Source organism: Callithrix jacchus, chromosome 13 (assembly GCF_049354715.1).
Source record: "Callithrix jacchus isolate 240 chromosome 13, calJac240_pri, whole genome shotgun sequence".
Taxonomy (NCBI): domain Eukaryota; kingdom Metazoa; phylum Chordata; class Mammalia; order Primates; family Cebidae; genus Callithrix; species Callithrix jacchus.
The window spans coordinates 64,632,369-64,645,269 of NC_133514.1; the positions used below are offsets into that span (position 1 = coordinate 64,632,369).

Below are 12,901 nucleotides of genomic sequence, written 5' to 3' on the forward strand. Positions count from 1 at the left end.
ATAGATGTCCCTGTTAATTTTCTATCTCGTTAACAATGTGGTGTCAAAGTCTCCCACTATTATTGTGTAGGAGTCCAAGTCTCTTTATAAGTCATTAAGAAATTGTCTTATGTATCTGGGTGTTCCTACATTGGGTGCATATATATTTATGATCATTGACTCCTGTTATTGCATTGATCCTTTTACCATTATGTAATGTCCTTCTTTGTTTCCTTTAGTCTTTGTTACTATTAAAGTCTATTTTGTCAGAGATGAAAGTTACAACTCCTGTTTTGTTTCTTTTTCTCTCCATTTGATTGATAAGTCTTTCACCAACGCTTTGAGTCTTTGTGTGTCCTTGCTTATAAGATGTATCTGGATACAGCGTACCAATGGGTTTTGACTTTTTATTTGCTTGTCTGTGTCTTTGATTGGGGCATTTAATCCATTTAAATTTAGGATTAATATTGATATTTGTGAGTTTAATATTGTCGTTTAATGCTGGTTGGTTATTTTGCCCATTAGTTGATACAGATTCTTCATTATGGAGATACTCTTTACCTTTTGGTAAGTTTTTGGGATGACTGATACTGGTTGTTCCTTTCTGCGTATGGTGCTTCTTTCAGAAGCTCTTGTAAAGCAGGCCTGGTGGTGATGAAATCTCTGAGTGCTTGCTTGTTTGCAAAAAATTTTATTTTTCCTTCATTTATAAAGTTTAGTTTGGCTGGATATGAGATTCTGGGTTGAAAATTCTTTTCTTTGAGGATATTGAATATTGACCCCCACTCTCTCCTAGTTTATAGGGTTTCTGCTGAGAGATCTGCTGTCTGTCTGATAGGCTTCCCTTTATGGGTAACCTGACCTTTCTCTCTAGCTGCCCTTAGAATTTTCTCCTTTATTTCAACCCTGGTGAATCTAACGATTATGTGTCTTTGGGTTGCTCTACTTGAGGAATATCTTTGTGGTGTTCAACCTGGAGTTGAGTATTGCCCTGTGTTACTAGGTTAGGAAAGTTTTCCTGAATAATATCCTGAAGAGTACTTTCCAGCTTGGATTCATTCTCTTCATGACATTCAGGTACGTAAATTAGGTCTTTTCACATAGTCCCATATTTCTTGGAGACTTTGCTCATTCCTTTTTACTGTTTCTTCTCTAATCTTGTCTTCTCGTTTCATTTCATTAAGTTGGTCTTCGACCTCTGATATCCTTTCTGCTTGATCAATTCGACTGTTCAAACCTGTGCATACTTCATGGAGTTCTCCTATTGTATTCTTCAGTTCCATTAATTCACTTATATTCCTCTCTAAATTGTCTATTCTTGTTAGGATTTCATCAAACCTTTTTTCAAGGTTCTTAGTTTCTTTACATTGGGCTAGAACATGTTCTTTTAACTCACAGCAGTTTATTATCCACCTTCTGAAGCCTGATTCTGTTAATGGAATGCACTCGTTCTCCATCAGGCCTTGTTCCCTTGTTGATGAGGAACTGTGATCCCCTGTAGAGGGAGAGGCATTCTGATTTTGGGTATTCTTAGCCTTTTTACACTGGTTTCTTCCCGTCATTGTAAGTATATCCACCTGTCGTCTTTGTAATTAACGACTTTCAAATTAGGTCTCTGAGTGGATGTCCAACTAGTTGATTCCCAGCACCAGAATCTGAGCAACCCACTGCGCCACCTAAAACAGTGGCGTTAAGATTCATGGTGCTTTTCTGCCCAGGAATCTCCGGTATTTTCGAACTGCAGGTTGCAACCCATTGGTATGTCTCAAAAATACGTTTTTACCCTGATTTTTATCTATTTATTTGAGACTGAGTCTCACTCCCTCACCCAGGCTGGAGTACAGTGTTATGATCTCTGCTTACTATGACCTCCGCCTCCAGGGTTCAAGCGATTCTTGTGCATCAGCATCCCAAGTAGCTGGAATTAGAGGTGTGTGTCACCATGCCCAGCTAATTTTTGTACTTTTAGTAGAGATGGGTTTTCCCCATGTTGTCCACACTGGTCTTGAACTCCTTAGGTGATCTGCCTGCCTCAGCCTCCCAGAGTGCTGGCATTACAGGCGTGAACCACTGCGCCCAGCCTCTTTCATTTTAAAAATAAAGGGGCCAGTTGTGGTGGCTCACACCTGTAATCCCAGCACTCTGGAAGGCCAAGGTGGGCAGATCACCTGAGGTCAGCAGTTCGAGACCAGCCTGACCAACATGGTGAAACCCTGTCTCTACTAAAAATACAAAAGTTAGCCAGATGTGTTGGCAGGTGCCTGTAATCTCAGCTCATCAGGAGGCTGAGGCAGGAGAATTGCTTGAACTGGGAGCAGAGGTTGCAATGAGCTGAGATTGCACCACTGCACTCTAGCCAATGTGACAGAGTGAGACAGTGTCTTGAAAAAAAAGATAACAGGGTAGTTCAAGTAATAAAATAGACCAGACAAGAATAGGATGGGCTGGAAAATATGAGACTATATCGCACGTAATATGAGTATTGTTCTATAAAATGTGTGTTTATTGGTCAGGTGTGGTGGCTCACACCTATAATCCCAGCACTTTGGGAGGCTGAGGTGGGAGGATCACAAGGTAAGAAGTTTGAGACCAGCCTGGTCAACATGGGGAAATGACCGTCTCTACTAAAAATACAAAAAATTAGCACGGTATAGTGGCATGTGCCTGTAGTCCCAGCTGCTTGGGAAGCTAAGGCAGGAGAATTGCACCATTGCACTCCAGCCTGGGCGACAGAGCAAGACTCTGTGTCGGGGGGAAAAATGTGCATTTACTTATTGGGTTCGAGGTATAAAAAAAGTATGAGGCTCTTCTCCCCCACCTCCTCCCACCAAAAAAAAAGAAAAAAAAAAAAGAAAACTACTATATCAATTTTCATCCCTAGTGCTGAATACAATGCTCTATATAGAGAAGACTTTGGATAAATGTTTCATAATGACAATAACCAAGAGAAACAGAAGAAAACTAGAAAAAAATGCCATAATATGCTTAAAATGAACTTTTCAAAATAAGCACCAGCTCACAAAGTGGTATTTCCATGTTTATACAACTATTACTCAGCTAATTTTGACTACTGTGTTTTTGGCAATATGCTAATTCCTTGGGATGTAAGAAATAATTAAAACACAGCCTTTCTTTCTCAGAGCTTGCTAGTGTGTGAAGAAACAGCTGGGGAGAATAATCTATCCTCCATGTAAGAGAATCAGTACTTGAGAATATTCATCTCATTATAACTAAGAAGCACAGTTATATGTGTGTATAGTTGTATTTTATTTTTGTTTTACATTAGTAGTTAATTTTAAATCATTAAACATTACAATGCTAGTTTATATTTTGGTTTTGGTAGAATATCATGATTAAAACTTGTAATTCAGATTCACTAGGATATTTATAATAAATAAAACATACAATAAATGTTGGTGAGGATGTGGAGAAATCAAAACCAATGCACATTGCTGGTTGGAATGTAAAATGGTAGAGTTGCTTTGGGAAAGCCTGGTAGTTCCTCAGAGTTAAGTGTAGATTTATCATACAACCAGGAATATACCCAAGAGAAATGAAAAATATGCCTACACAAAAGCTTTATACAAATGTTCACTGCCAAATTATTCATAATAGCCAAAAAGCATAAAGAAGTAGAAATAACCTACATGTCCATCAACTGATGAACAAAATTTATCTATATCTGTTTCTTTCTTTCTTTTTTTGAGATGGAGTTTTGCTCTTGTTGCCCAGGCTGGAGTGCAATGGCATGATTCTTGGCTCTTGGCTCACTGCAACCTCTATCTCCCAGGTTCAAGCGATTCTCCTGCCTCAGCCTCATGAGTAGCTGGGATTACAGGCATGCATCATCAGACCAGCTAATTCTGTATTTTTAGTAGAGATAGGGTTTCTCCATGTTGGTCAGGCTCATCTCAAACTCCCAACCTCAGGTGATCTACCCACCTTGGCCTCCCAAAGTGCTGGGATTACCGATGTGAGCCACCATGCCCAGCAATCTATATCTGCACAATGAAATACTATGCATCCATAAAAGGAATGTCAAGAACTGGTATATGCCACATATGGTTGAACCTTTAAAACATTATGCAAAGTAGAAGAAGCCCATCACAAAAGAGCATACCTTGTTTTATTCTATATACATAAAACAGCCCAGAACAGGCAAATCTATAGAGACAGAGATTAGCAGTTGCCTAGGGCTGAGGGATTAGTGACTTCTAAAGGAGTAGAGGGTTTTTTTTTTTTTTTTTTTTTTTTTAGGGTGATGAAATGTTCTAAAGTTAGGTTATGGTGATGGCTACACAACTCTGTGAACACACACCAATGAATTATGCACTTTAATATTTTTTAGAGATGGGGTCTTGCTATGTTGCTCAGGCTGGAGTGCAGCAGCTATTTACAAGTGTGATCATAGCTCACTGCAGCCTCGAACTCCTGGGCTCAGGTGATCTTCCTGCTCAGTCTCCTGAGTGGCAAGTAGTAGGGACCACAGGTACATGCTTACTGTACTACCTCCAAATTGTGTGCTTTAAATTACATCTCAATAAAGAAGTTAAGGCCAGGTCTCAAAAAAAGAAAAGAAGTTAAAAAATATGATTCACGCCAGCAAGCATCCATATATACCTAAAAATCCATAATTTCAGGGAGCTATTTACAAAGCACTATGTACATGCTTTGGCACATAAAATACGTGAGATGCAGAGCTCACCTTCCACAGGCTCACAACTGAGCTTTCTCATCTAGGCATGATTTATTCACATATTTCATTCCTAAATATAATGGGCAGATTTCTGAGTTGTGAATGAAAGCATATCAACTTAAAGTGAAAAGAGGAATTTATTAGCTCTTGTGACTTGGAAGTCAAAGGGGTTTGGCCTGACTAGAAGCAGAGGTTTTATATAAATAAAGGCTTTAGGACTCTTGCCTCTTTCCTTTCAGCTCCCTGTAAACCAGAAGTCCATGGTCCTTAAGGTTTGTAATCCCAAAAAGTGTCCTTCATGATATTCTCCTGAAAAATCTAGAAGATAACTCTGAAAAGCAGGATCAGCCTCCTCATCCATACAGACTGAATGCAATTATTATGATCGAATCAGAATATATGCTGTCCAGACAAAAAAGCACTGGTGTTATCATTGCTATCATCTTAGATACAGTATCAAGGGAGTCTACAAGTACATCATCAGGAATTCTCCAAATGGTGGCATTTTTAGTAAATAATTTTGTTAATACTTTTTTTGTACATGGTTCTCTCAATATGATACCTGAGGAAAAAAATATATGTATTTTATCAACAGGCTGAAGTAATGAAGAGGGAAAGGATGTTGAATAATGTGGAAGTTATCATTATTGACTGGCTAGCCCAATAACCACTGCCAATCCCCTTTTCCCTTGCCTGCCTTCGTTATGATTGATAAAGTATGTAACTGGCAAATGACTTCCTTTTCCAGTCTCTCACTCCATCTGGGTGGCCATGTGACAGGGCTCTGGCTAAAGGATGCAAGTGCAAGTCTTCTAAAAAAGTTTTCACTTTCCCAAAAGGCAGATGTGTCTGGCCCTACTCCTTTTCCCTTTTCCTTCTTTGAACACAGGAGACTTTTTATGATACAAGTTAATTAGATATCATTTTCCCTGGCCGGGCATGAAGGCTCATGCCTGTAATCCCAGCACTTTGGGAGGCTGGGGCACGCGGATCACAAGGTCAGGAAATAGAGACCATCCTGGCTAACACGGTAAAACCCCCATCTCTACTAAAACTACAAAAAATTAGCTGGGCATGGTGGTCTGTGCCTGTAATCCCACCTACTCTGGAGGCTGAGGAAGGAGAATCACTTGAATCTGGAAGGTGGAGGTTGCAGTGAGCTGAGATTGTACCACTGCACTCCAGCCTGGGTGACAGAGTGAGACTCGTCACAAAACAAAACAAAACAAAACAAAACAAAACAAAACAAAACAAAACAAGAAGTCATTTTCCCTTAAGGCACTGTTAGGTTTCTTGCAGCTGAAAATATCCTTATTTGGTACAAGTGGTATGAACCCAATATTCTGAAAACAGTAAAGAGGAATAGTATCAATGTTTCTTACTAATGCATTAATAAAATTATCATAGATTACTTCCTGGGTCCTTTTAGCAGATTAAAACTCACAAAAGACCAATTTAAAATGGTAGAATTTATTTTAATATAATGATATATATGTGTGCACATATACTATTTTAAAAATAAGCATGTAAATTATAATCATTATAAAACATAAGTTAGCCCTAATTTAATATTATCAGAGTAAAAGAGTACATATAGAAGTCAGTCTAACACTGTTGCACTTGCCTTTTAAAGTTAGAATACATAAAAGATTTAGCGCATTGTATTTTATCTGATTTCAGTTTTCATGTTATCATCATTATCTATAAATACCCCTAGGAATGTACCAACTTATAACTTACATTCAAATAACCAGTATCTCTTAACAGTTATTAAAGTACCATTAAATCACCTAAAATGAATAATCTAAAAAAATACTAGTCTAAATTAAAACCCTGAGGAATTAAAATTTTTTTACACAATAGTTTTGGTTAAGTGCAATTTCATGTACGTACTACTTTGTTTAAGGTCGTACTTGGTAAGGCATAGTAAAAATAAAATCTACATAAGTAACAATCTAATACTATATTTAATTCGTTGCTACAAAGTTGTTTTGTTTCTCTAAAAAGTAGTTTTTGCATATCATTCTGGACCTCTTCACCCATCTGCTGGCTTATTTGCTTTATATACAGTAGTTAAAATTTGTGCACTAAGCTGAGCTGCCTTCACAATTGTGGTTCGGACAAAATGCACCCAAAGAACTACATGTTAGAGAGTTCATGTCCATGCTCAACCATGGCTTGCACAAATTGCTTGAAGACGCGATCCATGTAAGTGGATTGTCTTGGCCAGATTCCCTCCAGAAAACCAATATGGCCTCCATAAGAAGTAAGGACCAAAGCAACATTAGGGTTTTGCTTAGCAGTTTCTATTGGAATAGCTTCAGACCAAAAAAAGGGTGGCAATAAGAGAGAAGGAGAGATAAAAATATAATCATTACGTTTTTGTTAGGAAAAGTATATAACTTTATCATTTCTAATAAACAGAAATCAAAACACCATTATATAAATATTTGTAATGAGCACAGTTAAATGAGTCTAAATTCTATCATCTATCTATCTATCTATCTATCTATATATATATATATATATATATTTTTTTTTTTTTTTTTTTGAGACGGAGTTTCGCTCTTGTTACCCAGGCTGGAGTGCAATGGCACGATCTCGGCTCACCACAACCTCCGCCTCCTGGGTTCAGGCAATTCTCCTGCCTCAGCCTCCTGAGTAGCTGGGATTACAGGCACACACCACCATGCCCAGCTAATTTTTTGTATCTTTAGTAGAGACGGGGTTTCACCATGTTGACCAGGATGGTCTTGATCTCTTGACCTTGTGATCCACCCGCCTCGGCCTCCCAAAGTGCTGGGATTACAGGCTTGAGCCACCGTGCCCAGCCTCAACTATCTATATTCTTACAACAGTTCATATATATGGTCATGTGCTGCACAATCATTTTGGGAAGAATCAATCCAAGATTTAATCATAACACAAAAGTATTAAGTGAAGTTTTATTTTGAGAAATTAAAGTAAGAAAATTCAAGGAACGGTGAATCCTCACATTATGCTATAAGATTCCCACTGAGATGTTATAGCAGGAAAAAAACTAAGCTTAGTACCTTTGTGAGAATTATGGAAATTCATTATTTATGATTTTGATTAACTTTGTATGATGTGTCTGGGCATGGTGGCTCATGCTTGTAATCTTTGGGAGATGAGGTGAGAGGATCACTTGAGCTTCAGAGTTTGAGACCAGCCTGGGCAACATAGTGAGACCCCATCTTGAAAGAAAGAAAAGAAAAGAAAAAAGAGAAGGAAAGGAAAGGAAGAAGGAAGGAAGGACGGAGGGGAGGGGAGGGGAGGGAAAGGAAGCAGGGAAGGAGGGAAAGGAAGCAGGGAAGGAAGGAAAGGAAGAAAGAAAAAAGGTAGGAAGAAAGAAAGAAGGAAGAAAGAGAAAGAGAAAGAAAGAGTGACAGAGGGAGGGAAGGAGAGAAAGAAAGAGGCATAATGGGCACGGTGGCTCACGCCTGTAATCCAAGCACTTTGGGACGCCGAGGTGGAGCGGATCACGAAGTCAAGAGATGGAGACCATCTTGGCCAACATGGTGAAACCGTCTCTACTAAAAATACAAAAATTAGCTGGGCATGGTGGCGTGAACCTGTAGTCCCAGCTACTCGGGAGGCTGAGGCAGGAGAATCACTTGAATCCAGGAGGCAGAGGTTACAGTGAGCCAAGATCATATTGCTGCACTCCAGCCTGGTGACAGAGCGAGACTGTGTCCCTCCCACCAAAAAAAAAAGAAAGAAAGAAGGAGAGAAAGGGAAAGAACAAACAAACAAATGAACCTTATATAATATTAGATTGCTCAGGCCAATTAGTGGTTGTATTAAGTATTTGAAAGTATAAATATAATTTATATAATAAAAACAACAACAAAAAGGAATGAAATTCTCTCAAACGGTAAGTGTTAGCTTTGGGCAATGAAACATGGGTGAATTTTTCTTCTTCTTCCTTCTCTGAATTTCTATTTATGGTTAAGACAAAGAAAAAGTGTTTTATTATTATTTTTTTTTGAGATGGAGTCTTGCTCTGTCACCCAGGCTGGAGTGCAGTGTCATGATCTTGGCTCATTGCAACCTCCGCCTCCCGGGTTAAAGCGATTCTCCTGCCTCAGCCTCCTGAGTAGCTGGGACTACAGGCGGACACCACCATGCCCAGCTAATTTTTTGTATTTTTAGTAGAGATAGGGTTTCACTATGTTAGCCAGGATGGTCTCAATATCTTGACCTCATGATCTGCCTGCCTCGGCCTCCTAAAGTGCTGGGATTACAGGCATGAGCCATTGCACCTGGCCAGAAAAGTGTTTTAAAAACAGTTGCTGGCTGGTTGCTGTGGCTCATCCCTGTAATCAAGGCACTTTGAGAGGCCAAGGTGGGTGGATTACTTGAGGTCAGCAGTTTGAGACCAGCCTGGTCAACATGGTGAAACCCCATCTCTACAAAAAATGCAAAAAAATTTGCTGGGCATGGTGGCTGGCACCATGAGACTCTGTTTCAAAAACAAAAACATAGTTGCTGTATTTAATATAATTTACTAGTAATGACTCTTTTCATATGCTCTACAAATCTACCTTGAGTATAAACTTTATTTTTATTTATTTATTTTTTTTTTGAGACAGAGTCTTGCTTTGTGGCCCAGGCTGGAGATTTCAGCTCAATGAAATCTCCATTTCCTGGGTTCAGGTGATTCTCCTACTGCCTCAGCCTCCCGAGTAGTTGGGACTGCAGATGCCTGCCACCATGCTCAGCTAATTTTTGTATTTTCAGTAGAGATGAGGTTTCACCATATTGGCCAGGCTGGTCTTGAACTCCTGACCCCAGCTGATCACCCTGCCTTGGTCTCCCAAAGTGCTGGGATTACAGGTGTGAGCCACTGCTCCCAGCCTGAGTATAAACTTTAAAAATTATGACTCCCTAAGTAAGATAACATGGTTGAGGCCACCATGGTGGCTCATGCCTGTAATCTCAGCACTTTGGGAGGATCACTTGGAGCTAGGAGTTTGAGACTAGCCTGGGCAGCATAGCAAGACTGACCATGTCTTTACAAAAAATGTTAAAAACAAAAAAAAGTCTGCCGTGGTGGCATGCTCCTGTAGTCCTAGCTGAGGCTGAGGTACGAGGACAGCTTGAGCCCAGGAGTTTAAGGCTGCAATAACTATGTTTTTGTTTTTTTTTGAGATGGAATTTTGCCCAGAGTAGAGTGCAATGGTGCACCACCGCCCCTGGCTAATTTTGTATTTTTTTTTTAGTAGACATGGGGTTTCACTATGATGGTCAGGATGGTTTTGAACCCCTGACCTCAGGTGATCCACCGATCTCAGCCTATCAAACTGCTGGGATTATAGGCCTGAGCCACTATACTTGGTCTGGCTTCAGTAAACTATGGTAGTGTCACTGGATTCCAATCTAGGCAACAAAGCGAGACCCTGTCTCTCTGTCTCTCTCTCACACACACATACACACACACACACACATTTATATGCAGTAATTAGAATTTCACAACTTTGGCTGAATTTTAGGGGCAAATGAGCTAATTAAACAAAAGAGCTTCTCTACCCCACCCCCTTGTAAGGAGAAAAAAGCAGCTCAAATTCACTATAAAAGAACTGGGCCCCTTCCACAAATTGCCTGTTTAGACAATGCTCTAAATGACCCTTCACAACACTCTGAAAAATACACTGATAGCCCTAAAGCAAGGCTCAACAAGCTAAGTTCTTAATAAAAAGTGGTCCTGAGTTCACGTCCTTAGCTAACTACGTCCATCCCAAGGAAGAAGAACACCTAGAAGTGAACATCTATCTTGGTATCAGGTGTTGGAACTTCAGATGGAATGATTGATACTATTTTTGCTTTTCCTTTTTCACCAAGCATTTAGTGTTTCATTCGTCCTCTAAAGGAATTATTAAGAGCCTAAACTTCACACTCTGGATACATTCAGAAATTTCTAACACTGAGAGTAACAGTCATATCAGAACAAAAGGCTGGGCCACATTTGAGTCATGTGAAAGATGCTGGCTGCCTGTTCTCTCAGACTGCAGACAATTGTCCACTATTTCAATGTGGCAAGACTATTTTAAAGGCATGGGAAAGTAAAGGAAATAATGAGTTCAAACTTCACCCAAGTGGGTTAGGTTAAAATGTTGGGAATTTTTTGTTGGCAGAAAGGTCAGTGAAATATAAAAACGGGTGGAGAAATACTAGACTCCAAATCCAATGAAAATATGCTAAAACAATCACCATGTAAGTCCACTGATATTAAAGTTCACAGTTTCATTTTTCTGAATTGTGGTCAAGGCCGTAAGTTTCGATTTCTAAGATTATCTGTGATTAATCATAAATTACATAATAAAAGAGAATCTCCTAGATAAATGATAGGTAATTAAAAATATATATATATACACATACACATTGGGGATTTTCTGAAATTTTCACAACATATGTATTATGTTTATAGTCAGAACCATTTTTTAAATAAAGTATTTGAGGGAAAGTTGGCTGGGCACGGTGGCTCATGCCTGTAATCCCAGCACTTTGGGAGGCGAAGGCGGGTGGATCACCTGAGGTCAGGAGTTTGAGACCAGTCTGGCCAACATGGTGAAACCCTGTCTCTAAAAAATACAAAAATTATCTGGGCATGATGGCAGGTGCTTGTAATCTCAGCTACTTGGGAGGCTGAGGCAGGAGAATTGCTTGAACCTGAGAGGCGGAAGTTGCAGTGAGCTGAGATCATGGCATTGCACTCCAGCCTGGACAACAGAGTGAAACTCCGGCTCAAATAAACAAAAAACAAATGTCTCAAAAAAAAAGAAAGCAGGAAAATTCATTTTTGAATAATTTTCTTTTTTTAAGAGAAAGGGTCTTACTCTGTTGTTCAAGCTGGAGTGCAGTGGCATGGTCATAGCTCATTGCAACCTTGAACTTCTGGGCTCAAGTGATTCTCCCACCTTGGCCTCCCAAGTATATGGAACACACCATCATACCCAGCTAATTAATTTTCTTATATACAGTATTCAGGGGAAAAGGAAAGACTGTTTCCCTTCAAATATGACCTTCTAGTCCAAATATAATTCACTAATTGAAATATTTAAAGTCACTGTGTTTATAAAGTCTTAAGTTCTCTTCCAGCTTAAAAGGGAAGAAAAACTTCAAATTTTTCTGTATAGGAACCTCAGGAAGAGGCAAGTGATGACAATATTCTCTTGAGGCAAAGAGACTGTAACATAATCTGTCCAAAGAACAGTGTATTTGATAAGAAGGAAAGGTTATAAAAACGAGAATGAGCAAAATAGTGAGTCATAATTTGTTCTGAGCCTCTCACAATGAACTAGATAAGGTTCTGTGAAAATATTTCAGTGATCTGAGACATTTAGATACTAACTGTTATGAGTATCTGGTTTTTTTTATCATAATGGAAATGATACATTTTCATACTACTATCTTTTCTTGAAAAGAACAATATATTAAAAGTTAATTCATGTCAAAATATATACAAATATGTAAATTTTACCATGACTGGGTGAGAAAACATCATCCACAGAATTAAGACACAATACTGGAATTCCTACTGACTTCAGTCTACGATTTGGACTGGCATCAGTGTAATAATCATCAATTGTTCGGTATCCAAACATGACTGAAGTGAATCGCTTATCAAACTCTCTGATGGATTTAGCCTGGAAAACAAAATCAAATTACATCTAGTCTTGCCCCAAAGAAGAAATAAAAGTATTACATAAAGTTTTCTTCTACCTTCATGACATGATCCATATCAACTTGTTTTACAAACATATGTCGGTGCCTGGAACAAAAGAATTTCAGAAGTAAAAATCAAGGTCATTCCTACTCCAGCATACTAAAAAGACCCAAAAACAAATTACTAAACAGCCTAGTACAAGGCACAGTTGGTACTCAATACATATTTCCTTAATCAGATACAGTAGGGGTAGTATAGTAATGGTTGTGCTGAAGATACTTTCTTCAAGTCCTTTTTTTTTTGAGAGAGGGTCTTGCTTTGTCACCCAGGCTGGAGGGTAGTGGTGTATGATCACGGCTCACTGCAGCTTCAATCTGCTGGGCTTAAGTGATCCTCCCACTTCAGCCCCCAGATTAGCTGGGACTACAGGTGCATGTCACCACGCCCCACCAATTTTATGGTGTTTTTTTTGTTTGTTTGTTTGTTGGTTTTTTTTTAGAGATGGGGTTTCACCATGTTGCCCAGGCTGGTCTTGAATT

At 39.1% G+C, this 12,901-nt stretch overlaps 1 protein-coding gene across 3 annotated transcripts in view; it reads right to left on the minus strand.

The window, feature by feature from the left end:
- Positions 1 to 6,129: 6,129 nt before the first annotated feature.
- The window catches only part of ABHD3 (abhydrolase domain containing 3, phospholipase), a 46,358-nt gene continuing 39,586 nt past the window's right edge, over positions 6,130 to 12,901 (minus strand). For all 3 annotated transcript variants that reach the window (XM_054244057.2, XM_054244056.2, XM_008979595.5), the window contains 3 exons: positions 12,419 to 12,467; positions 12,177 to 12,342; positions 6,130 to 6,993 (listed from right to left, as the gene is read on the minus strand). In XM_054244057.2, the coding sequence (XP_054100032.1) occupies positions 6,815 to 6,993; positions 12,177 to 12,342; positions 12,419 to 12,467 (394 nt within the window). In that variant the 3' untranslated portion in view covers positions 6,130 to 6,814. The remainder of the gene's footprint in view (positions 6,994 to 12,176; positions 12,343 to 12,418; positions 12,468 to 12,901) is intronic.